General features: G+C 45.8%; 1 protein-coding gene across 2 annotated transcripts in view; it reads left to right on the top strand.

The window, feature by feature from the left end:
• Positions 1 to 25,234, top strand: part of Zfyve1 (zinc finger FYVE-type containing 1) — a 61,805-nt gene extending 36,571 nt beyond the window's left edge. Inside the window, exons 5-12 of one of the 2 annotated variants that reach the window (XR_007595758.1) lie at positions 11,697 to 11,803; positions 13,699 to 13,807; positions 14,260 to 14,357; positions 14,453 to 14,570; positions 18,320 to 18,490; positions 19,933 to 20,108; positions 20,650 to 20,763; positions 23,647 to 23,681. Coding sequence is in view for 1 of the 2 variants with exons in the window: in XM_050164532.1 (XP_050020489.1) it covers positions 11,697 to 11,803; positions 13,699 to 13,807; positions 14,260 to 14,357; positions 14,453 to 14,570; positions 18,320 to 18,490; positions 19,933 to 20,113; positions 20,650 to 20,763; positions 23,647 to 23,879 (1,131 nt within the window). In the remaining variant the exon portion in view is untranslated. Of the gene's footprint in view, positions 1 to 11,696; positions 11,804 to 13,698; positions 13,808 to 14,259; positions 14,358 to 14,452; positions 14,571 to 18,319; positions 18,491 to 19,932; positions 20,114 to 20,649; positions 20,764 to 23,646 lie in introns of both variants that reach the window. The other variant, XM_050164532.1, reaches the window with a different exon arrangement.
• Positions 25,235 to 25,743: the final 509 nt, after the last annotated feature.

Raw genomic sequence — 25,743 nt, 5'->3', positions numbered from 1 at the left:
TTGCCAGGAGTTCCAGTGGGAAGGAATCTTGGCTCCGTCAAACAGTTGATAAAGAGTGTGGAGGTTGTAGCTTATAGTTGGTGGACTGCTCGCCTAGCAGGAATTTAGCTCCGAGTTGGCTCCCCTGTACCACATACAATGGGCAGGGTTGTATGTGCTTGTAATCTGGGTATTGGGGAAGTGGAGGCTGGAGCATCAGAGTTCAAGCACATTTTGACTGCTAATTATCAAATTTGGGATTTAGGAGCGGGGAATATTCAGGAGGATCTTTGCATGAGACTTTCTTCAGAGCGGATTCTGAAACTTTATGGGAAAATCGCAAGGGGGATGACTTCTACTGTGGGATTTGATATCATTCAATGTGTCGCCCGCAGTCATGCCCCAGATCATCTAAAACCCATTAAGTGATAGTGGGCTCACAGTTTGAGAAACTCATCTTTAAGAATTATATCATTTTCGCTAGGCATGATGGTACATGCTTTTAATCTCAGCATTATGGAGGCAGATCTGTGAGTTCAAAGCCAGTTTGGTCTATGTAGAGAGTTCCAGGCTTTTCAGAGCTACATAAGATATCTATCTGTCTTAAAGAACAAAACAAAACAAAACAAAACAAACAAAACTATATCATTTTCCTTTAAGCCAGGCGTATTGTGGATCTATTCAGGTGATAGGGTCAATCTGTTGTTTTGCTAGCACAGTGACATGAAATCCTGTTGTAAAGTCTGATCATTTGTCACATGTTCTAAGGGAGGGCGCTTTACTGCCTTGGAAGTGTCACACCCCGGCAGGAGAGGCCTGCTCTTCAACCATGGCAGGTGCTGAGTAACCTATTAGGCAGATTCTGGTGCCCTTCATTTTTTGTTTGTTTGTTTTTGTTTTAATTATTTTCTTTGTGTGTATGGATGTTTTACCTGCCTGTGTGTTTGTGAATCAGCTGTATTCCTGGTGCTGGTGGAGGCCAGAAGAGGAGGTTGGTTCCCCTGAGACTGGTTTTACAGATGGTTGTGAGTTGCTACAACTGGTGGGTGCTGAGAATCAAACTGGGTCCTCTGCAAGAGCAGCCGTAGGTGCTCTACTCCTCTGAGCCTCCCTTACCCCCCTTTAGAGAAAGGGTCTTACTATGCAGCTCTGACTGTCTTGGAACTCTCAATGTAGACCGGGCTGGCCTCGAACTCAGAGTGCTGGGACTAAAGGCCTGTGCCACCACCCAGCAAACTTTATTTTGTAATCATGCATATGCATATGAATGTGAGCAAGGTGTCCCTGGAAGCCAGAAAGAGACTTAGGATCACTTGGTGCCTAGAGTTACAGGCAATTGTGAGCCCCCTGTAGTGGATGCTGGGAAGCACACTTGGGCCCTGTATAAGAACAGTATCTGCTCTTAACCACTGAGCCACAGGTGGCTTTTCTTTGAGATAGGATCTCACAGTAACTCAGGCTGGTCACAAATCTGCTGTTTGGAAACTGACCTTGAACTCCTGTTTCTCCTGCCTCCTACTCCAAGTGCTTTATAGAGTTTGCCATTAAGCCTGGTTTTGTTGATCCATATATATGCTTGGTGTGTGCGTGTGTGCTTGTGTGTGAGTGTGTGCATATGCTTTGGGCCTTATTTGGGGAGATCTCTGCATTGTGTATTGTCTCTGTACTCCTGAAGTGTATCGTCAGTACATATATTTTCATTCACCATTCTTTGTACTAAACACATTGGCATTGGCTCATTCTTTCTCTGAGTATATTACTTCAGTTTTTTTTTAAATTTTTTTGTTTTGTTTGTTTGTTTGTTTGTTTGTTTTTGAGACAGTTTTTTTTCTGTAGCTTTGGAGCCTTTTCTGGAACTAGGTCTTATAGACCAGGCTGGCCTCGAACTCACAGAGATCCACCTGCCTCCGCCTCCCGAGTGCTGGGAGTAAAGGCGTGCGCCACCGCCTGGCTAGTATTACTACTTCTTTACTGATGTTTGCTTTGTGTACTGTGTTGTATGCTTGCATGCAACATGCAATGAGTGACAGGAAAGCAGCAGGGTCGTGACACAGTGCTAGCATTTGAGCTCTTGGAGAGAAACAAAGGAAACCTTGACCGAGAGATGGGAGCTAGGTTGAGGATACCCAGTGACTCAGCGGTTGGACTTGTGGACCTGGGAAGGGTGGGAAGGAAAAGATAGGAGTTGCCATAAAGCGGGGTAGGTCCTGGCTAACATATTCTGGTTTTGCTTAGTGCAGTGGTGCACAGTGTAATAGAATAATTGAATTCATGGTTTTAGAGTTTTTATTTTGAGAGTTTTCTTCTGTAGCCCAGGCTAGCATCCTCCTGGCTTTAGCTTCTTTTTTTTTTTAAAAGATTAATTAATTAATTAATTAATTATACTGTATACCGCACCAGATCTCATTACAGATGGTTGTGAGCCACCATGTGGTTGCTGGGAATTGAACTCAGGACCTTCGGAAGAACAGGCAGTGCTCCTAACCTCTGAGCCATCTTTCCAGCCCTGCCTTTAGCTTCTTTACCCCAGTGCTGGGATTACAGATGTATACCACCATACCTGGCTAGTTTGCATAACTTGTGAATTGTATTCCTTAAGCTGTTCTTAAGGCTCTTATGCAAATTCATATGTAGAAATGAAAAGTCAACTGTGGGCCGGCAAGGTGGCTTTAGGGTGCTGTCTGCCAAGCCCGATGACCCAATTTTGATCTCCAGGACTCATGGTGGAAGGACAGACCAAGTCTTGCAGACTATCTCCTGACCTCTAGACACATGCTGTGGCAGGTGCATCAGCTCCCCATGAGCACACATCTATAAATAAATATAATTTTAAAACTTCAGTATCTCCATTTTTATGTGGCCACTGCTCTTCTGTAGCACTGTGACCTGGTGTCTAGTTTTTTTGCTTCTTTGAAAAACATCTTTCTGGGGCTGGAGAGATGGCTCAGAGGTTAAGAGCACTGACTGCTCTTCCAGAGGTCATGAGTTCAATTCCCAGCAACCACATGATGGCTCACAACCATCTGTAATGAGATCTGGTGCCCTCTTCTGGTGTGTGTGAAGCAGAATGTTGTATACATAATAAATAAATAAATTAAAAAAAAAGAAAAACATCTTTCTGGGCAGGGGTGGCACACTCCTTTAATCCCAGTACCTGGGAGGCAGAGGCAGGTGGATCTCTGTGTGAGTTAGAGGCCAACCTGGTCTACAGAGTGAGTTCCAGGACAGCCAGGGCTACACAGAGGAAACCCTGTCTCAAAACAAACAGAAACAAGAAAAGAAAACCATGTTGGTGTGGAAGTGCCTGCAAGTACTCATTGTACACTGGAGTCAGGCAGAAGGGTCACCACAAATTCAAGGACAGTTTGGTCTACCTAGTGAGAGAGACCCAGTTTCTAAAACCCTTTTTTAAAAAAGTCATACAAATTTCTCTTTGGATAATTTGCGGAGTACTTGTTACATCTGTGGCTAGAGTGTATTTAGAGTACACTCTGTACTGTGTTGGCTACAGTTGTCCAGCTCAACAGGTCCTCATCTTGGCTTTCAGGTGGCAGACTAGTCTTAAGCAATGCTGGCAGTCCGTGCTATGATGTGCAGAGGATTGTAACTGGTTGCCAGGGGTTGTGAGGTGACTAGGCTGGGACAGGTTAATAAAGCAGTTTCTAGCCCTTCCCCAAAGGAGCCCAACCTAATTGCTGAACTCATCCTGGAGACACTGCGTGCTAGGAGCAGTGGTGAGCGCTCGGGGACTTTCCCCGAGGAGTTCTGGATGTCCTGCCCAAGGTGGATTTGTGAGGCGCCTGTGAAGGAAACATTGCACTGTCTTCCTTTTTAAAATCTGATTACTTCATCATCATCATCACTATTATTGAGACAGGGTCTCTTAGGTAGCTTTGGCTGTCCTGGAACTCTCTATGTAGACCAGCCTGGTCTTGAGCCCACAGAGACCCACCTGCTGCTGCCTCCTGAGTGATGGGATTAAAGACATTTGCCACCAAGTCTAGCTTGCAGTTGCCTATTTATGCCTGTGGATATGCCTGGTCAGCCTTGCTGAAGTGTTTGTGACTGGTTAGAGTGGCCTTGAGCTGATATAATTTGGACTGTGTGAGGCGGCTCAGCAAGGTTTGTGCAGCTTCTTCATAGTCTCTGTACAGCCTTGCTTTCTCCAGGGGATGGGGGAGATTTCTCTGGCGTGAGGAGGGAAGTATAACTATTATCAGACAGAAGTAGGTCAGAGAATTTCTCTGGTTGATGCTGAGACAGGCAGGTTTGGGGGAGGGTAGGTTAGAGTTTCTTTGAGTTGGAAGAGAAATTCTAGTTTCTATTTCTGTTTTCTGGAGTCTTATGTAACCCAGGTTGGTCATGAACTTATGACCCCCTGCCTCTGTCTCTCCTAGTGCTAGGATTCCTAGCATATACCTTCATACACAATAAAAGAAATTATGTTTTAGAGTATTTTTCATTATTTGACAGTTTCATACATATATAAATGTATTTTGACTGTATTCACCCCTCATTACTGCCTGTCTTCCTCTCACCCCTCTTCTCAGTCTATTCCCCTGTCTGATTCTCTTCCCCGCTTCCCTCACCCCTCCCAGCTTCCCCTCCCTATTCAGTTTAATTAGTTATTTGTGAATTCTAAATTTCTATAGATTGCTTTGGGGAGGGAGCTCTAAGCCAGGAACTAAGATACTGTTTATCATAGTATCATGATACTAGTCTGTGTCTGGTTTCCTCCTATTAATTATGCATCATGGTGACCTTTTTATATTAGTAAATAATATGTAGCTTATCCTTTAACATAAATTAATGTACAGTGAGGTTCATGTCTGTAATATCAGCACTTAGCAGACCAGAGTGAGAATGGTGCTGGTGCAAGGCCAGTGTGGACTACATAGCAAGACCTGCTATCAAAACCAAAAAACTAGCTCTGTTTTTTTGTGCAGGTCCCCGAATTCAGCAGCACTGAATTCAAAGGGAGTCCAGCTACTGCCATGCAGTTGTTGTTCTTTTTCATTTCTTTTGTTTTCTTTCTTTTCTCTTTATTTATTTTTGAGATAGTGTGGTGGTTTGAATAAGAATGGCTCACGTAGGCTCATCTCTTTGGATGCTTGCCATTAGGGTGTTGTGACATGGATTAGGAGTTACAGTCTTGTTGGAGGAAGTGTGTCATTAGGGCTGGACTTTGGGGTTTCAAATGCTCAAGCCAAGCCCAGTCTCACTCTCTTCCTGTTGCCTGTGTATATAAATTTAGAACTCTCAGCTGTTCTCCAGCACCATGTTTGTCTGTGTCCCACCATGTCAGTAGTGGACTAAACCTCTGAACTGTAAGCCAGGCCAAGTAAATGTTTTCTGTTAGGAGAGTTGCCTGGTCATGGTGTCTCTTCACAGCAATAGAACAGTGACTAAGACAGACAGGGTCTCACCATGTAGCCCTGGCTAGTCGGGGACTTCCTCTGTAGACTAGGCTAGCCTCTAACAACCCAGAGACCCCTCTGCCTCTGCTGGGATTAAAGCATGTGCTACAATGCCTGGCCTTACTACCCTCTTCTTTCTGGTTTTGGAGTTCCTAGGAATTGAAACCAGGGCTTACACAGACCAGGCAAGTGCTGCCACTGTTCACATTCAGCTCATGTTCATTGCTGAATGGGAAAGATGCTTTGGAAAGAGAAGGTCAGAAGCAGTGAGAGGGAGTATGCGCTGGCTGAGACTTGCAGCGATGTCTGCGGCCACTAGTGGCTTGCCCATTTGTGCCTTTCCCTGTCATCTGTACACGAGATGTTCTCCGGGTCCCAGTACCATTCTCTATTTGTAATAACTGCCCCTTTATGTGAGGGTCACAGCAGCACCAGCCTACCCATAAGCATGCCTTCATAGATGCCTAAGTCCTTATTGAATGAAAGGGAAATTGAAAACTGAATTAATGTGGATATCTGTACTTACAGTTCTCAATAATTGGGAGATGCACTTTCAGGTTGGAGTTGCGTAGGTGTCATGTGATACCTTCTTTAGCCTCCGATCCTTAAATGTAGAAACTCTGACTTTCTAGTTCCATCACATTAGCAAGCATCTGTCAAATATTCATGAAGTTATTGCTGGAGGGCGACAGCTCTGATCGAAGAATGTCCATTTGGAACCAGGCCTTTCACTGCTAGCTCCTGATAACTGGCTAACCTTAAAGGTACAATGGAGAGGGCCCTGTTGTTGCCAAGACAACTTAGGTTCAAGATCATCTGGTCTCCTGGCAACCAGGTCTCCAATTTTGCCTCAAATACTTTCACAGACACTCTCAAGAGAAGCCCTTCCCTGCCTTTCCCTTGTAGCTTGGGACCTGAGAAGGAGCAGAGACCAAAGAACTATGGAATGATGTGAGATTTGGAAATTTTTTTTTCAGTGCTGGGGAATGGATCTAAGACCTCATGCTTGTACATCCCCAGGCCTGGGTTTGGAAGTTTTGAATGGCTGAGCCTATAGGTCAGGTAGTAGGTTATGTCTATATACTAGAAAAGATTACAATGGAAGGAGGGCAGTTTGTCCTCTATTCTCATGTCGAAAATATGCTGCCTTTGATTTTTTCTTTTAAGTTACTATTCTATTTCCATTCTCTTGATGTTTCTAAGTCCTCCTCCGGATATATTACTTTCAGTTTGTGACACGGGAAAGAAGTGGCACGCTTGCTCTCTTACCCAATCTCCGAAGGGATTAGGCTGGTTTGTGTAAGAGTTCTCTCTCTGATGTCATAAGAGGTTACTGTTGCCTTCGACAATGTAAGCCAGCAGTTAATCTGTCTGGGGTAGAGGATGCTGCACTTTTCAGGGCATGAGCACTAGAGGAAAAAGCCACAGCTTGTCTCATGAAAAGCTCAGAGATACTTTAAAATGATTGGTTTTGAAACAGGGTCTCACCGTGTAGCTCTGGCTGGTCTGGAACTCAGGTCCGTTTGCCTCTGCCCCAGGAGTCTGGGATTAAAAGCTTGTGCCACCAGTGGCAAATTCCCTCATGTCGATAAAGAAGTTTCATAGTAGCTTACTGAGCTACTTGGGAGACTAGAGCGTGTTCTGTCAGTTTTCCTGGGTGACTAGTCTCTCCTCTGAATTCAGCCCAGATACTGATGGGTTCTGCCAGCTAGATTTGGTACTGTTTGTCCTCAAGGGCAAGTATTGTCAGAGCATGGTGGCACACTGATGCTGGGACTTAGGAGGTTGAAGTGGGAGGATCAGGAATTCAGGTTAACCTTGGCCACAGAGTGAGTTTGAAGCCAGCCTGGGCTACATGAGACTGTCTCAGAACAAATATAAATCTGTTGCAAAACTTCCAAGGTTAAAATATCACTGTATGTCTTCTGTCCCATGTTCCTTCACTTCTTGAGACAGGGTTTCTCTGTGTAACAGTCCTAGCTGTCTGGGAACTCTCTCTGTAGACCAAGCTGGCTTCAAACTCATTGAGATCTGCCTGCCTCTGCCCTCCAAGTGCTGAGATTAAAGGCGTGTGCCACTATGATCTGGCCCTTCACTGTCTTTCAATTGTATTTTCTGTGACACTTCATTAGATTATATAAACATTATCTTGCAGGTAAGTGTTCACCTGCAGATGCCAGCAGCCATGAAGACCAGTAAAGAGAGGGTATTTTTCCATTGTTTTGTTTGAGACAGGGTCTCATTGCCTAGCCTGGCTTCCAACTCTCAGTGTAGACAAGGATGATCTTGAATTCTTGGTCCTCCACCTGCACCTTTTTTTTTTTTTAAGATTTACTATGTATAGTGTTTTGCCTGCATGTATGCCTGCACACTAGAAGAGGGCACTGCATCTCATTACAGATGGTTGTGAACCACCATGTGGTTGCTGGGAATTGAATTCAGGACCTGTGGAAGAGTAGCCAGTGCTCTTAACTGCTGAGCCATCTCTCTAGTCCTGTCTGTACCTTTCAAGTGTTGGGATTATAAGCATGTACAGTCTACGAAAAGTGTTTTGGTCCTGTGCATTATCTGGTTTGGGGAGTGAGAATGACTTAGGAATAAAGGAAAACAATCCCACTGTCAAAACCAGCAACAAGGATATAACCAGAGGCATTTTGTTCTGCTTAGTTCTTCAGCCACTTTTAAAATAATCACTCAGAAGCTTAATATTACAAACTGTTTGGCTTACTAGCTCAGGCTTATTATTAACTAGCTCTTACAACTTAAATTAACCCATTTCTATTTTTCTATGTCTTGTTATCTTACATCTTGCTTCTCTGGCATCTCCGACCCCACCTTTTCTCTCCTTGTATTGTTTGGCTTTCCCGCCTAGCTATATTCTGCCCTGCCATAGACCAAAGCAGCTTTATTCATCAGCCAATAAAAGCAGCACATATTTGTGTACAGAAGGGCATCACAAGGATAACAGCAGCAACCAACATGCCACACGTTCCACATGGTTCTTAGTGTTGTTTGTGAGATCTAGTGAGGAAAGTGGTACAGGTGTGACTCTTAAAAAACATAACACACAGTGCAGAGCTGCCAGCCACACACTGACATGACTCTGCAGGCCTTGGGTTTTAGAGTGACTTACGGGCTGTGTTCTAAGTAGTCCAGAGTGGCTGTCTCCCATGGAAAGGATCTGATAGTTGTTCAGTCCACAAGACTGGATGTCTCAGCTGTCCCAGTCTGGTGCTGGAGTCCTAGGGAAGCTCTAGAGAGCGGCCATTTCAGTCCACGGTAGAATCCTGAAGAAGGATTCCAAGGAAGGAATGGCTCAGGGACAGAATAGACAGACTTGCCAGTGAGAGTGAGGACAAGCAGGCAAAAGCAAAAGCTCCCTGCTCCATGTCCTTTTATGTGGGCTGCCACCAGAGGGTGTGGCCCAGATTTAGGGTGAGTCTTCTGACCTCAAAAGATTCAGCCTAGAATTCCTCCCAGGTGTGTCTCGCTGCTTGGGTTTAGTTAATTACAGGTGTAGTCAGATGGAGAGCCACAGTGAACCATCACACTTTCACCCTTTCTCTTATAAAAATAACTTCCCAAAGGGTCTGGAGAGATGCCTCAGAGGTTTAGAGCACCCGTGGCTCTTCCAGAGGGTCTGGGTTCAATTCCCAGCACCCACATGATGACTTACGTCCATAGCTCTAATCCCAGGGGACTCAACACCCTTTTCTGGTGTCCTCAGACACCAGACCTACAGTGGTACACAGGCATATATGCAGACAGAACACCCATACACATAAAATAAAAAATTAAAAAATATAACTTCCAAAGTCTTTTGGTGATTTAATAAGATGTTGTTTTCACTGTTTTTCTATAATTATCCTCATAAATTATTCATACCAACAATGTTATACTATAAATTATTTTATTTAGTATACAACACTCCACCTTTATGTCTGCAGGCCAGAAGAGGGCACCAAACCCCACTACAGATGGTTGTGAGCCACCATGTGGTTGCCGGGAACCGAACCCAGTACCCCCGGAAGAGCAGGCAACGCTCCCAACCTCTGAGCCATCTCTCCAGCCCTATAAATTATTATATAAATATTATGCCAATAATCTTTGAGAAACACAGCCTTAAGAGTTATCAAAAATTTGGCTATTTAAAGAGTTAAAACTTTGAGGACTTATGGGCATGAGATAAAGGCTGGGGAAAGGTCACAACCAGAAGGAAGGGGATAGGAGTTGATTTAGGAGTGGGGGTCGATACTGGTTATCCCATCCCCAGAAGACCTGGTTAGTTGCCTTTGAGGACCAGTGCTAGAGTCTGGAGGTGGCTGCAAAGGAAATTTGCAGTGTTTGTGCCCTTACCTGGGAGGAGAACATGTGAAATCCATAGTGTTCACTTCAGCCTGCTTAGTGCCTAGTTCAGGTGTCTGATGCAATTGGTGCTCCCAAGAAGGCTGGAGATGTGGTCTTGAGTGGTTGGGAAGGCTGCAGTGAAAGAGGTGAGTGAGACCAGCACATTCTGTGCTGAAGAAGTCAGAGCCCACAAGTGGGTCCTTGTGCCCTGCTTATCACTTTATTCTCTTGATTCCACAGACTGTTCTAGCCTTCACTTTCAGGCCTTTGTGCTTTTGCTAAGCCCCCAGTAGGTTAGCACTGATTCTAACTTGTGAAGTCTTTGTTAGCCTGACTCAAGGATGCTGCTTGGTTGCTGTCACTTACAAATGGTGTCTTATGGGCCTCCTGGTTGTCCTTGCAGGATCTGAAAATTTGAGTGCCTTTGACAGCCAGGGCTGCACAGAGAAACCCTGCTGTGTTCTAGCACATACATGAGTCCCTACCGCTGGTCTCACACTGACCTCACTCAGCACTGGCACCACGTGGTTCTGTAGCCCTTGAGCCTGCAGCTCAGGTTAAGACTTGATAGGAAGAAGAAACCTGTTTTAGTGTTTTGCAGTTCTGGGTTAGAATTTATATAGGTCCTAATGCATTCTTAAGCAAGTGCTCACTGCTAACTTACAGCCCAGCTGTGGGAAGGATCCTTACGTAAGTTCCCATGAAGTGAGACTCTTTAAAAAGCTTGAAAAGTGGGCATAGTGACACACTTTTTAATCACAGCACTCGGGAGGCAGATGAATCTGTGCGACTTTGGGACCCTCTGGCCTACATAGCTAGTTCCAGACTAGCCAGGACAAGCAAAACAAAAACTAATAAATAACCAGGTGGTGGCACATGTCTTTAATTCCAGCACTCGGGAGGCAGAGACAGGGGGATCTCTGAGTTCGAGGCCAGCCTAGTCTACAGAGTGAGTTCCAGGACAACCAGGGCTACATAGAGGAAACCCTGTTGTGTTTACAACACATACATGTAACCCCAGCACTGGGAGGGTGAAGGTAGAAATGTCAGGAGTTCAAAGCCAGCCTGGCAATGTGAGAACCTGTCTCTAAACCACCACTGCAACTCCACCTATGCTGGCCTCCAGTTGCCACCTCAGCACTCCTCATGTTCCTCACTGAAGGAATAACACCAGATGCTTTTGTTTTCAACCCTTCCCCCTTTTCTTCCATCTATAGTGCCTGGCTGCCTCAGACTTGGGTTGCTGAAGTTAGGAACACCATCAAAAGGCACAGAGGGCTTTAAAGCCTGGCGTGCCCTTTATTATTTGTATCATCAGGCTGAAGAATACTTCAGCTACACAGTAATAGAGGAATCGATTTGAAATGGAAGGTACTCACCGCAAGAAATGTTCTCTCTGCCTCTCAAGCACTTGATCTTTCGTTTCAGTGGTTGGCCATTTGCCAACTTTTGGGTTAATAGAGTTGATAAATGACTGAGAAATAATACATACCGTCATTCTTACTGTTTTTTTTTCTTTCTTACAGATTCATTTTTTTCTGTGTTGAGATGGTTCTGTGGCCTAGTAACATGCATGGGGAGCCAGTTGTTAGAAAGGGGAGGGAATCTAGGACACTCCCAGCTTGCTTCTTGGCTCCCACCCTTGAGTCTGAGTTCTTTCCCACAGGAAGTGAGCATCAGTCAGTATTGGTGATGGTTTTAAATAAAATGCTACATGTGTGAGAGGTGCTTGTGACTTCTGAGGCAATTAAGGGATGCGAGTAACCATTTACTTTTGACCTCTTGGGCAATAGACTGCTTTTTCCAAGGTTTGCTGTGGTGAGAGTTGGTGCTCCCTGTGGTCCTTGCAGGAATCTCTAGGAGTGAGTGGGCCACCCTACAGAGGCAGGTGGGGAAGAGCCAAGCCTAGGCTTCTGCTGAGGGCTTTCACGGATCCCTTTCCCTCTTTGGCAGGCACTGAGTGACCGCTTCAGCGGTGAAATCCCCGATGACCAAATGGCGCACAGTTCATTTTTTCCAGATGAGTACTTCACCTGCTCCTCACTCTGCCTCAGCTGTGGGTAAGTGAGGGCAGCCCTGCCCATCCTCCAGCTTGGAGGCAGAGGCTGAGAGTGTTGCTCCTGACTTGGGTGTGTAGTCCAGCCACCTGATTGCTAGTTAAATTAAAGACTGGGGGTGGGGGTGGGGCGGTTTGGCTCAACAAGTTAAGGTTCCTGCTGCTAAACCCGAAGGCCTGAGTTTGATCCCTGGGACTCTTGTGTGGTAGAAAGAGAGAACTGACTCCCACAAGTTGTCCTCTGACCTCTGCTCATGCAGAGAGAGAGAGAGATATTAAAAATTAAGAAAATAGATTCCCAGGTACCGGTAAGGCCTCCTGGTGCACTTCTGATAAAGTCCAGGTAATCCTCCTGGTCTGGAGATCACCTTTGGCGCAGTGAGGGCTTCAGGAATATTTGCTAGGAGAAGCTGCCTGAAGCCTGGTGTAGATCTTAGTGCTTGGCTTCTGGTGTAGGCGGGAGACTGGGTTGCCTGCTTTTCTCTGGTTCTTCAGCCCCGCATTTCGGGGATGGTTGTTTTTTCACACTGTTCTGTTTCTTTAGCCGGTGCTCCCTCCCTGCTGTGTACAGAGCTCTGATAGGTACTGGTCCTGGGGAATTACTTTCTTCATAAGGACAAATCTTTAGAACACAGCAGAATTTTCTAAGGAACATTCAGAATTGAGGCAGAGGCAGGCAGATCTCTGAGTTCAAGGCCAGCCAGGTCTACAAGAGCTAGTTCCAGGACAGGCTACAAAGCAAAAAACAAAACCAAACCAAACCCCACCAAAAAAAAAAAAAAAAAAAAAAAAAGCCCTTGACTACTCAGAAGGAGCTGTATTAGCTGCTGGTCATCGCCTTTCATTCTGAACATCTGCAGGATTTCTAGAATTTTCTCTGTTATCACAGAGAAACCCTAAAGTGCTGATCTCTGTTTCTGCCTTGTCAGCATGGCAGAGCTTGCTGTTCACTTGGAAGGTTTTTGTGGTTCATCATTGAGCTTCCCCTGGATACACTGCCAGATTTGGGGGCTTGCTTTTCATTTTTACCTTTTGATAGCCATATAGTTTAACTTTCCTGTCTTTGTTGCTGTGAAGAGATACCATGACCAAAGCAACTTACAAAACAGAGCAATTAATTTGGGGACTCACGGTTTCAGAAGATTTGGAGCCCATGGCATCATGGGGGAAGCATGGCAGTGAGGAGAGAGAGAGAGAGAGAGAGAGAGAGAGAGAGAGAGAGAGAGAGAGAAACTGGGAATGGTATGGGCTTTTGAAGCCTCAAAGGCCATCCCAGTGACATACCTGCTCCAACAAGGCCATGCCTCCTAATCTTTCCCAAACACACCACCTGGGGACCAGGCGTTCAAACATACACCATATCAGTACTATTCTTTTTTTTTTTTTAAATATTTTTTTATTTATTATGTATACAATATTCTGTCTGTGTATGCCTGCAGGCCAGAAGAGGGCACCAGACCCCATTACAGATGGTTGTGAGCCACCATGTGGTTGCTGGGAATTGAACTCAGGACCTTTGGAAGAACAATCAGTGCTCTTAACCTCTGAGCCATCTCTCCAGCCCTATCAGTACTATTCTTATCTAAGCCACCCATCTCCATTTCATTCCTTTTGTATGTTTAATTTCTTAAGACCTGCTTAGCTTTCATCTCTAGTCAAGCGCTGGTGTCTTCTGTCTCTTCCAGTTTTCCTGAGGAGCCAGGTCGATTTTTCTCTTCCCCATTCCCCCATTTAGGCTAATGTTACTTACTCTCTGTTGTGACTGACCATGAGTATTGCAGAGGGCCTTGTGGGGGGGGTAACCCACTCCCTGTGTGCGGGAACCAGGTCTGGTTTTGGAACTTCCTTGTGGGATCTGTCGTCTCAGCCCCTCTCACTGTCATGTTTGGCCTCCTTTAGGGTTGGGTGTAAGAACAGCATGAACCATGGCAAGGAAGGAGTGCCTCATGAAGCTAAGAGCCGCTGCAGGTACTCCCACCAGTACGACAACCGGGTTTACACCTGTAAGGTGAGTCTGCCGAGCCACTCCTTCCTCCAACTGGGAAAATTCTAGAAACCCTGTGGTGAGCAGAATGAGAAACCCATGACCCATCAATGCCTACACCTCATTCTGGGGCCTCGTCTCTGTTTTTTCTTATTTGTCTCTCCTTCTGTTGAGCTCATGGCTAAGGATCATTTGTTCACTTCTGAGCAGAACTACTTCTTAGGAAACCAATTTAGATCGATTTCTTTTTTCTGTCTATGCCAGGCATATAATTTAGAGCCTAGTTTTGGGTCCCAAGCTAGTTCACAGTTCTTCTCATAGAAGGCATTCACTGACTTTAGAGAATTGACCTCTTTCTGGGGTGCTAAACTCAAGACCTGTACCCCTCAGCTGGTATGATTTGTGGCATAGGGGTGTGAGGAGGTCATGGGGCCCAGTGTACCTAGAATAAACTGGCAGTGTACTCTATATTTCAGGCCTGCTATGAGAGAGGCAAGGAAGTCAGCGTGGTGCCCAAAACATCCGCCTCCACGGACTCCCCCTGGATGGGCCTTGCAAAGTATGCCTGGTCCGGGTGAGTCTGAGTAACACGGCTAGAGGGTTTTCCTGTTTGTTTTCTTAGCACCTGGCAAAGCGACACTGTTGACTTGCCTACTTGCCTCCTTGTAGGTATGTGATCGAATGTCCTAACTGTGGTGTGGTCTACCGGAGCCGGCAGTACTGGTTTGGGAACCAAGATCCTGTGGACACGGTGGTGCGGACCGAGATTGTACATGTGTGGCCTGGAGTAAGACCTGTTCATTGGCTTCCCTCCTGTCTCCTGCCCTTCAGCTATCCTGTGTTTGTGTCTAGAGAGGTAGAGCACGTTAGAGGTTTAGAAAGGCGGATCTGCAGAGCCCATCCTATTCTTCGTTTCTTATTTCTTCCCTTGCATAGTTGATAGGAGCTCAACCTTGGATGAAATAGTCATTTTCAACTAGCAAGTAAGACGTCATTTTGTATGTTCTTACTCGTTTTCCATATGCACATGTACATTTTTTATATATGTTCTTACTGTTCATTTATTTATGTAGAGATGGGGCCTCACTATGCTCTTAGGCTGGCCTTGAGCTCCCAGACTCAAGTAATTTCCTTGCTTAAACCTTCTGAGTAGCTGAGACTTACACATGCCCCAACAGTGTCTGACCATTTATATTTTACATGCCTTTTTTTTCCTGCCATTTTCTTTTTTTAATTTTTTTATTTATTTTATACAGTGTTTCGCTTGTGTGTCTGCTTGCAAACCAAAAGAGGGTACCAGATCTCATTACAGTTGGTTTTGAGCCACCATGTGGTTGCTGGGAATTGAACTCTGGACCTCTGGAAGAGCAGCCAGTGCTCTTAACCTCTGAGCCATCTTACCAGCTCCCTTTTAAATTATTATTTTTTTAAGATTTATTTATTATATATACAATGTTTTTGTCTGCATGTGTGCCTGCAGGTCAGAAGAGGGCTCCAGATCTCACTATAGATGGTTTGTGGGCCACCATATGGTTACTGGGAATTGAACTAACTCAGGATCTCTAAAAGAACAGCCAGGGCTCTTAACACTGAGCCATCCCTCCCTGCCTTTTTCTTATGCTAGTTTATTTGACTAAGTACTATGGTTTGATTTACCATTTCCTTATTTTTGACATTTATTCATTATATGGTTTCCTATTAATGAAAATGTTTTAGTGACTATCTGCATATGGGAAAGCTATTTCTGTGTTCTGGGGAATTGCGCGCGCGCGCGCGCGCGCGCGCGCGCGCGCGCGTGTGTGTGTGTGTGTGTGTGTGTGTGTGTGTAGCACGCATGAGGAGGTCAGAGGACAACTTGTGGAAGTTGGTTCTCCCTTTCTACCATGTGGGTCCCAGGGATTGGGCTCAGGTTATCAGGTTTGACAGGAAATGCCTTTACCGTCTGAGCCAGCTTCCAAGATGGGAAGTTTCAGTGAAGTACATTCTAGAAAGTAGAAGGTTTTTTTTGAGATAGGGTTTTGTTCTCTTGTCCAGGATGGCCTCAAGCTTGTGAACCCAGGATTACTGTAGGATTCTCTTACTGTTTTCCACTTTGATTGTTGAATTTGGGGTGTTGGAGAACTAGGTCTGTGTAGAAGACTTTCATCTTGTGTCTATTGCTGCTCACAGTTGTCATGCTAGAGTACTTCTGTAAGCTCCTGGGGAGGCTAAGACAGGACGATGGCTTGGACCCAGGAGTTTGAGTCCAGACTGGGACGACATTAGAAAGTCCTTGTCTCAAAAAAAAAATCAAATCACTATTCATGCTTAGAATAACTCACGAATCGTAACAAATTCAACACAACTAATTTTCTTGGAGGGGTTATTTTATTGTACTGGTCTCCTTGCTGGATAATTGCTGCAGCTGTGTTATCTAAACTCATGCAGATCATTTAGCCCAGGAGTCTTGTTGGTCAGCTTTCTGTTCCTGTAAGAAATACTTGAGATGACCACCTTATAAAGCAGAAAGGTTTAATTTGGTTTGAAGTTTTCTATCTGTGACTAATTGGCTGGGTTGTTTGTGACTATGGTAAAATAGTACATTGTGGTGGGAGTACCTGATGGCGGGAACTCAATTGTCTCCAGGCTAGTAGAATTTTCTCTCTCACCTGCTAGCTCCCAAATAACCACAGAGAGACTTATTAATTATAAATGCTTGGCTGATAGTTTAGACTTATTACTAACTAGATCTTACAACTTAAATTAGCCCATATTTCTTATCTAAGCTCTACCACATAGTTGGTACCTTTCTGCAGTACAGCATATTCATCTTGTTTCTCTCTCTGCCTCTCCTGTCGACTCTTCCTGCCTAGCTATTGGCCATGTAGCTCTTTATTAAACCAGTGATAGCAACACATCTTCACAGTGTACAAAAAGATTGTTCCACAACATATGGGATGGAGGGAACCCATTTGCTTTGAGGCTAGGAATCAAAAGAGAAGAGACCAGCATCAAGAGCATGTCCCTAATGATCTTCAGTGGGTCTTTTCCTTCCTTCCCTCCCTCCTTCCCTCCTTCCCTCCTTCCCTCCCTCCCTCCTTCCTTCCAGATTAATTTATAATGTATATGGTGTTCTGCCTGCGTGTATGCCTGCATGACAAAAGAGGGCACCAGATCTCATTATAGATGGCTGTGAGCCACCGTGTGGTTGCTGGGAATTGAACTCTGGACCTCTGGAAGAGCAGCCAGTGCTCTTAACCTCAGAGTCATCATCTCTCCAGCCCCAGGGGTCATATCCTTTTCATGTCTAGCAGTGTTTCATAGAGCCAAGCTGCAGAACAAATTAATGGGCAGTCTAGATCCAAGTTGCAATCAAGTCCTTTCTGCAAATCCACCGTGGAGCTTTCTTGGGTCATGAAGGCACATAGAGTTGAGAATTTCTTGCCTTTCTCCTCCTTACAGCATTTCTGGGCCTTCAGACATTTGTTGTTGTCATGTGATTTTTTTTTTTTTTTTGGAGCCTACCTATTTGATTTGGTGGCCTTGATGGTGTAGGCTGTCTTGTCTCAAGGCCTTGGAAAGCAATCAAAAAGTAACTTTAGTTTCTGTCTCATGAAAACAGCACCTCAGCTACAGTCTTCTTAGTCCTTGGAGCTAGAATACCTTGCATTCTGTGTGTCTGTCTGTTCATTCATTTGTTCTTTCATTATTTTAATGTATGTTGTTAAAGTTCTGCATGTCCAGAATTGAGCTAGGTACTTGGAATAAGGTAGGTCACTATTCTGAGAGTTCACTGAAGCATGATTAATAAAAACTCAGAGAAATTGGAGTTCAACCTGAAGGTCAGAAAAGCAAAATAGCCAGCCACTGGCTCTTACCTTGACTTCAGTCCAAAATGACAATCCTGCCTCCAAGAATCTCAGAATGAGACTGTGCCTGAGAGCTGTCTCCTCCTGTTTTATACTCCTCTCTAGTTCTGGGATTAATGGCATGCACCACTGGGATTAAAGGCATGCACCCCTGGTTTCTATGGCAACTAGTGTGACTATTGGGAGTAAAGGTGTGTCTTACCACTGGTAGTAAGGCTGACCAGTGGGACTGTTTTACTCTCTGATTTTCAGACAAGCTTTATTTATTAAAATACAAATAAAATGCCACTATAGTCCACAGTCCAGCAAGTTTTAGATACACATGTAATATCTACTATACTGACAGATATAGGATTCTTAGAGATTTTCATGTATTAGGGGAACTGGGAGGAAGGGTTTCTAACTGAGCTCAGTGTGGACTTACAGTGGGATGCATCGCCTTCTGTACTGTAGGGTAGATTTAGTCTTGAGTTGAGCACCTGTACATCAGATGTCATGGTCACCCCGGTGAGAGTCCCATCTGTGCTGACTGGTGCGTGGGATATCGCTAAGCAGCTAGTGAGATTGCCAATCTGTCTCCCTTCTGCTCTGCCTGGTGACTTACTGTTATGAGTTGGTCCCAGATAGCCCTCTCCTTTTCCTCCCTGCACTCAGAGATTAATGAGTCCCTGTGGTTTTTTCATTGCAGACTGATGCATTTCTGAAGGACAACAACAATGCTGCCCAGCGTCTGTTGGATGGGATGAACTTTATGGCTCAATCAGTGTCTGAGCTTAGCCTTGGACCCACTAAGGCTGTGACTTCTTGGCTAACAGACCAGATCGCCCCTGCCTACTGGAGGCCCAACTCCCAGATCCTGGTATGTTGTAGGAGTCCTCTTGAATCCAGACATACACCACCCTGCTTATGCTACTTTGCCTGGTACTCAGCTGGTTCCAAGAGGGAGGCACAAAACCTTTCCCCCACCTAGAGTTAGCTCTAGGAGCTTGGGAAGGGTTCAGCTTTAGGGTGCTTCTTTGCTTCTGGACTTCCTTTTATATCCTGTGTTTTCTTTGTCATGGATTGTATATCCGTACCTGTGAGAGCCAATTAATATTGCCTAGATGTCAAAATTCACAGCTACAGAATCTGGAGAAAGTAGTCTTTTGAGGTCATTCCTGTCTTGATCCACAACTCTCTAGGGTACCCACAACCTGGAATCAGTTTTTGTCCAAACACCTGCAACAGGAAACACTCTGCCCCTCTCCTTTCTGTATTCAGGGAAGAATTAAAACTAGAAGGAGGGGTGTAGTTTTTTATATTTTATTTTTTAAATATATATTTATTTATTATGTATATAGTGTTCTGCCTGCTTGCAAGCCAGAAGAGGGCACCAGATCTCACTATAGGTGGTTGTGAGCCACTATGTGGTTGCTAGTAATTAAACTGGTGACCTCTGAAAAAATAGTCAGTGCTCTTAACCTCTGAGCCATCTCTGCATCTCCATGGTTGGTTTTTTACTCTTTGGGGACCCACCACCCAGCTCCTAAATAAATACACCAAGACTTACTCTTACTTATGAATGCTGGCCTTAACTTGGCTTGTTTCTAACCTGCTTTTCAAACTTGAATTATCCCATTTCTCCTTAACTATGTTTTGCCTCTGGGCTTCTTATCTTTCTTTATTCGATATATCTTGTTTTTCATTCTTCATTTTCATTCAAGGTTGGCTATGTGACTGGGTGGTTGCCCCTGGCATTCTCCCCTACTCCTATTCTCGCTCCTCACTCCCTTCCTTAGAGTTCTCCTCCTGTTTATTCTCTCTGCCCCTCTCTCTAGTCCTGCCTCTTTCTCTTTCCTGCCTAGCTATGGGCCACCTAACTCTTTCTTAGACCAATCAGATATTTTAGGCAGGCAAAGTAACACAGCTTCACAGAGTTAAACCAATGAAACGTAAAAGAATGAAACACAGCTGGGCTTTAATCCCAGCACTCGGGAGACAGAGGCAGGCGGATCACTGTGAGTTCGAGGCCATCCTGGTCTACAAGAGGTTTGGAGCCAGGACAGGCTCCAAAGTTATAGAGAAACCCTGTCTCAAAAAAACAAAACAAAGAAAGACTGAAACACACCTTTGCATCATTAAATATTTTATAGCACAAACGAATGTAACACATCTTAAACTAATATTCCACAACAGTGTGGGTTTGACTGAGCTAGAACCTACCTCTCTAGGAGTTTGTGGGTGTCCTCATGCCTACTCCCCAGTCAAGCAGGTAGGTATATAGGACCCCTGCTTCTCTGTTTTGTTTTGGACTCGGAACAGAGCTGCAACCAGTGTGCAACATCCTTCAAAGACAACGACACCAAGCATCACTGCCGGGCCTGTGGTGAGGGCTTCTGCGATAGCTGTTCATCCAAGACACGGCCAGTTCCTGAGCGGGGCTGGGGACCTGCGCCCGTCCGGGTGTGTGACAACTGCTACGACGCCAGGAATGTCCAGTTAGGTAACGTGGGCTTAGAAGCTGTGAGGGAGAAGGGGAGTCACCCTCCTTCACTCTCTGACTGTTGGGCACTGGGTACTCATTGCTCCAACCATGTCACTCCTGAGAGTAGTTGCTTCAATGGCCAAGCATCCCTTGGCTTCTTCTTAGCATAGGCCAGCATGATGCTGGTCTTTGGGGGTGGAGATTTGGGAGGCAGGATTGAACCTGGCCTGAGCTCTGAACTCATTGGTGCTTCTTAGAGAAAAACATCTGCATATAGCTGATGAGTTCTGGTAAGCCAGAGATAAGCTTAGATTGAGTCCTCTTTCTGTAGAAAGTTCTAGGTCTTTCTCCCAGAGCCAATCTGGTTGATTTAAAAAATAAATTATAATCATCCCTAGAGAGTTGGAGGTTAAAGGACAAGAGTTGCCCCTGCCAGTTTTAGGGTCACTTCCTTTCAGTTACTGTGGGAATCCAGAAGCGTTCACTGTGGCCCCCTGAGTTCCCACTTGAGAAATGACTGTGGAGAGGCAGCAGCTATCCCTTGTCATCCACAGATGTGGCTGAGGTGCAGGCAGATGATGAAGGTGGAACACTGATTGCCCGGAAGGTGGGCGAAGCCGTGCAGAACACCCTGGGCGCCGTGGTGACAGCTATTGATATACCACTAGGTGAGCCTGGGCAGTTCCTCTCTTGGTGTAATGCAGAATGTAGAATGAGGGGTTCAGGGTGCCCTAGATGTCATTTCACATGCTTGCTTACTGGATTGAATTTGGCAGCAAGGAATGAAGGGAAGCTCTGCATTTGCTTTTGGGCTGAATCCGTTAGTGGCATTAGCATCATGCCTGGAGATCTGAACTGATTCGGGAGTTCCAAGCTGACCTTAGGAGGAGAGTTAGGAACTGCGCTCAGTGGAGCCTCCTACTTCTGTGTGTTCTTTGGCCTTTCCCCATTGAGTCTGTGGTAGCAGGCAAACCTCCATAGTATCTCAGGGTTTCAAGAGCTTGTGTTTTGGGGCTAGAGAAGTGGGTCCGTAGTTTAGAGCACTTGCTGCCTTCACGGAGGACCATGTTCAGGTTCCAGCACCGGTATTGGACAACTCACAACCACCTAGAACTCCAGTTCCATGGAATACTGTACTCTCTTGGGGCTTCCATTTGTCTGTGTACATGTGTACACACAGATACACAGAGCCTTCCATGTCACCCACATTCACATGGCTCATGCACATATAAATGAAGAAATAAATCTTAAAGAAAACTGGCTGGGCAGTGGTGGCACATTCCTGTAATCCCAGCACTTGGGAGGCAGAGACAGGTGAATCTCTGAGTTAGAGATCAGCCTGATCTACAGAGTGAGTTCCAGTACAGGCTCCAAAGGTACACAGAGAAACCCTGTCTCAAAAAAATTAAAAAAGAAAAAAAGCTAATGTATGAAGTGGTACAGGCTTTTAATCTCATCAATCCGGACACACTAGCAGAGGCGAGAGGGGAGGGGGGTTCTCTGACTTTGAGACCAGTTTGGTCTACATAGCATGTTCTAGGCCAAGCAGGTATACATAGTAGGATTCTTTCTCAAGAAAAGAAAAGGAAAGGAGGAGGTAGAAACAACTAACGCTTTAACATTTGAAGTGATGGGAAGCATGCTTCTGTGATCTGTATTTTACCTGCTGAGGTCTCATTGGCCAAGCTATTGCTAATTTAGCATTTAAGATCCCTGCTCACCCGGTGTAGTGGTGCACACCTTTAATCCCAGCACTCAGGAGGCAGAGGCAGGTGGATCTCTGTGAGTTCAAGGTCTACAGAGCAGAACAGCCAGGGCTACACAGAGAAACCCTGTCTCAAAAACCAAAACAACAACAAAAGATTCCTGCTCTGCTCCCATTGTGAGGGGTACTTACCACCAGAGTGGGAAGAAGAGAGAAGCCAGTAATGGATGGAGGAGGACTTGGCAGGATAGGTGAGGCCTGGGATGTGTTTGTGTGTATGATAGGGGAGAGACCAGAGACCAGGGCTGCTAGGGATAAAAAAGGGCTTAGATCAAACTTAGCTGGGTAGTACAGAAAACACCCTGTGCTTTTGACTCAGTGGTGTAGAGTAGGTGGATTTGCTCTGGCTTGAAGCTCAGATTCCATCTGCCCTTGGCCACCTGGGAGGACGGGCTGCCTCCTTGATGGGGGCGATTTGTTACCAGATATCCCCTTGCTGCCATTGGATTGAGTTCAGCATTTGTTTTCTTTCTTTTTCTTATTTTTTTCTTTTAGATTTTTACTGCAAGAGCAACAAGTGCTGTTTTGTTTTGGGTTTTTGTTTTGTTTTGTTGAGAATTGGTTTCTCTGTTTAGCCCTGGCTGTCCTGAAACTCATTCTGTAGACCACACTGGCCTTGAACTCAGGCCTGCCTCTGCCTTCCAAGTGCTGGGATTAAAGGTTTGCACCACCAAACCCGGCTTACAAGTGTTCTTAACCACTTAGCCAACTCTCCAGCACAGGCATATGATTCCTGGTTGTTGAGGATAGCTTTAGAGGGGGTTGTTAAAGATGAATGTTAAAAAGAGGTGAACTCACCTTGCTTAATCCTATAGTATCCATGCTCAGTACTATGGTTCAACTGGACGTCTGACTAGAGGCAAGGGTCTGTGTGGTCTCTTCGATTGGTCTGAGTGCAGCTTCACCTTGCTGTCACTTGGAGAGTGTAATAGATAGAGAAAGATGGTGCCTCAGCCTCAGCCACAGGTCCTGTGGTCAGGGGAGGAAACCTGACACCTTTTTTTTTTTAAATTTACCTATTATTGTGTTTGTGTGACAGGTGTGGCCATGGCACACATATGTAGGTCAGAGGACAACTTGTAGGAGCTGGCTTTCTCCTCCTACCATGTGAGCCCTGGGGATTGAACTTAGGCTTGGTGGTGAGATTGCTCAGCTATTAAAGGCACCTAGGGCCCTGAGTTTTGTCCCTGGAACCCATCTAAATAAAGGTGGAAGAAGAGAACAGACTCTACAAAGTTACCTCTGGCTTCCACACAAAGCAGGGCTGGGTTGTGGCTCACTTGGTAGAGTGTTTGGGTGGCAATCCTGCAGCCTTAGTTCTAATTCACTACATAACACAGGTGCATTGATAGGTACCTGTAATCCTAGCACTGGAGAAGTGGAGGCAGGAGGGTCAGAAGTACAGGGTCATCCTCAGCAACAATGAGTCTGATGCCACCCTGGGCTACACGTCTCATAAAATACATGAATAAGGGCTGGAGAGATGGCTCAGGGGTTAAGAGAGCTCTGAGTGTTCTTCCAGAGATTCTGAGTTCAATTCCCAGCAACCACATGCTGACTCATAATCATCTATAATGAGACTTGGCGTCCTTTTGGGCCTGCAACCATACATGCAGATGGAATACTTTATACATAATAAATAATCTTTTAAAAATGAGAAGAATAAACTGAAAAACACAGCACAGTAACGGGTCTGTGTGCAGTTGGGATGACAAGCCAAGAACAGGCAGAGGGCCTCGGGGCAGGGTTCCAGTGTCCTAACTGCTCACTCCCTTCTCTGATTTAGGCCTGGTGAAAGATGCCGCCAGGCCGGCCTACTGGGTGCCCGACCATGAGATCCTTCACTGCCACAGCTGCCGGAAGGAGTTCAGCGTCAAGCTCTCCAAGCACCACTGCCGAGCTTGCGGACAGGGCTTCTGTGATGAGTGCTCCCATGACCGGAGGGCTGTCCCCTCTCGTGGCTGGGACCATCCTGTCCGAGTCTGCTTCAACTGCAATAAAAAGCCCGGTGACCTTTAACCCCAGCTCCCTCTCCGATTCCTTCAGAATTCCTTAGGTTCTCAGGGTTAGAAACAGAAGTCTCACTGAGGCTGGCCTCCTGGTCACCTGTTGTGGTGTGTGTGCTCTCCTTTCACGTCCCTGGGCCACTTCCCCTCAGGAGGTGAGCCTGGCTGTCGACCTGAAGGCATGAACCACCTCAGGGCACAGGACCCCCAGCAGCTCTCAGTAAAGGGGAATGGACCGAGTCCATTACATTTATTTCAGTTAAAAATAATAAATCTATCTACCTGTATCTCCATATATCCATGTAGAGGGGATTTGGAGTGATTAAGGCTGCTTCTGCTTTGAAGACGTACCCCAGTGTGTCCCCGGCACAGGGATAAATAAGGTGGCCTTGGGTGCCAGTCTTCCACACGAAGCCAGCCAGGTTCAGAGTCACCTTTGCTGCTGCTCCCCGAGCTTGGCAGAGGCTTTCCCGCCCTTCCCCCTCCTGCTCCTGGGATGCCTGGATGGCTGCTTTGGTTTGAACCTCTTGCCTGAAGCCGCCTCAGGGGGGTGGGGGTCTGCCAGGCTTTCCCAGCGTGAGTTCTGGTGCATAGATCATCAGCTTCGTGTGCTAGCCACTGGGGTATGTAGAGGGGCAGAGGGGCAGGGACTTGAGACATAAAAAGTCAAAATGCAGGTGCTTGTGGCCCCTGCAGTTGGGTGTCCAGTAGGAAGCAGGTCTCCCCTAGCAGGGTATCTGTCTCCTCGAGGCTTTCTTAGAAGGCTACACCCCACTCCTGAGTCAGCCCGACTCCTCCCCCTCTGCCCCCGAGTCCCAACCTGCTTCTGAGTGTCACACTAGAATTTTTATTACTCAAAGTGTCTTATTCTTTGTTTCCAGACATATAACCCCTCTGTCTGTTAGAGGGGAGAGGGGTGATCATGAGAAGCCTCCCAGGGAAACAGCACAGAAAGGACTGTTGGTTATGTTTTTTTAAATATATATATAAATATATATATATAAATATTTCAACAGATCATAAGGAAAAAATACTCTGGTTCTTGCAAGAGAAATCAAATGAACAGATGTTTCTCAACAAGAGCCTGGACGTCACATCGATCATGACTGGAAAGACTGTCGTGTGGAACTCCCTTGGGGTGGAGTTCGTCAGTGGCCAAAAAAGAATTATTATCGATTGAACTGATGGGTGGGCGGAGCCTCGGGGAGGTATGTGGCAGTCATTTCTGGGGTGTGTATCTGCCTGACATGAGCCCTGGAATGGATTGGTCCTTCTGAGACCTGCTCCCTTCTGCCTCCAAGGCCTGCTCTAGAATTGTCACCCGTTTACCACCATAAAGGAACCTTCCTGCTCTGCTGCTGTGTTGGCTCTTCTTTACTCTCACGGCGCCTTCCTAGTCGGTGCTAATAGAGCAGAAGGCAAGAGAGGCGTGTCTCCACACTAAATTTAGGATGGGTTTTAGCCAGCCTCCTAATAGTTTATAGTCCCTGCGCGCGCGCGCACACACACACACACACACACACATTCCATATCCTGTCCCAGGTTTCATGTACTCCAGGCGCAAACTTGAACCTCTGATCATCCTTGCCTCCACCTTCCAAGTGCTCAGGTTACAGGTGTGCACCACCATGCCTGATTTACGTGTTGTTGGGTCTCAAACCTAAACCTTCCTGCATGCTAGGCAAGCACTCTGCCAATTGAACTGCATCTCATCATTTTCCAGGTCAGTATTCAGCATGTCCCAGATTAGCTTGCCAAGAAGGGCCTGATTTTTATGATTGCTGTGAATGCCCCTTCACTTAGAGAAGGCGAATTGTGGCCTCGGAATTCTTGGTCGTGACCACAGGGCTCTGTAAGGTCTCACAACACTGACATTC

Source organism: Alexandromys fortis, unplaced genomic scaffold (assembly GCF_014885135.2).
Source record: "Alexandromys fortis isolate MF-2015 unplaced genomic scaffold, M_Fortis_MF-2015_v1.1 scaffold_159, whole genome shotgun sequence".
NCBI lineage: Eukaryota > Metazoa > Chordata > Mammalia > Rodentia > Cricetidae > Alexandromys > Alexandromys fortis.
The sequence above is the reverse complement of the archived record's forward strand: the minus strand, read 5'-3'. Positions and strand labels throughout refer to the sequence as shown.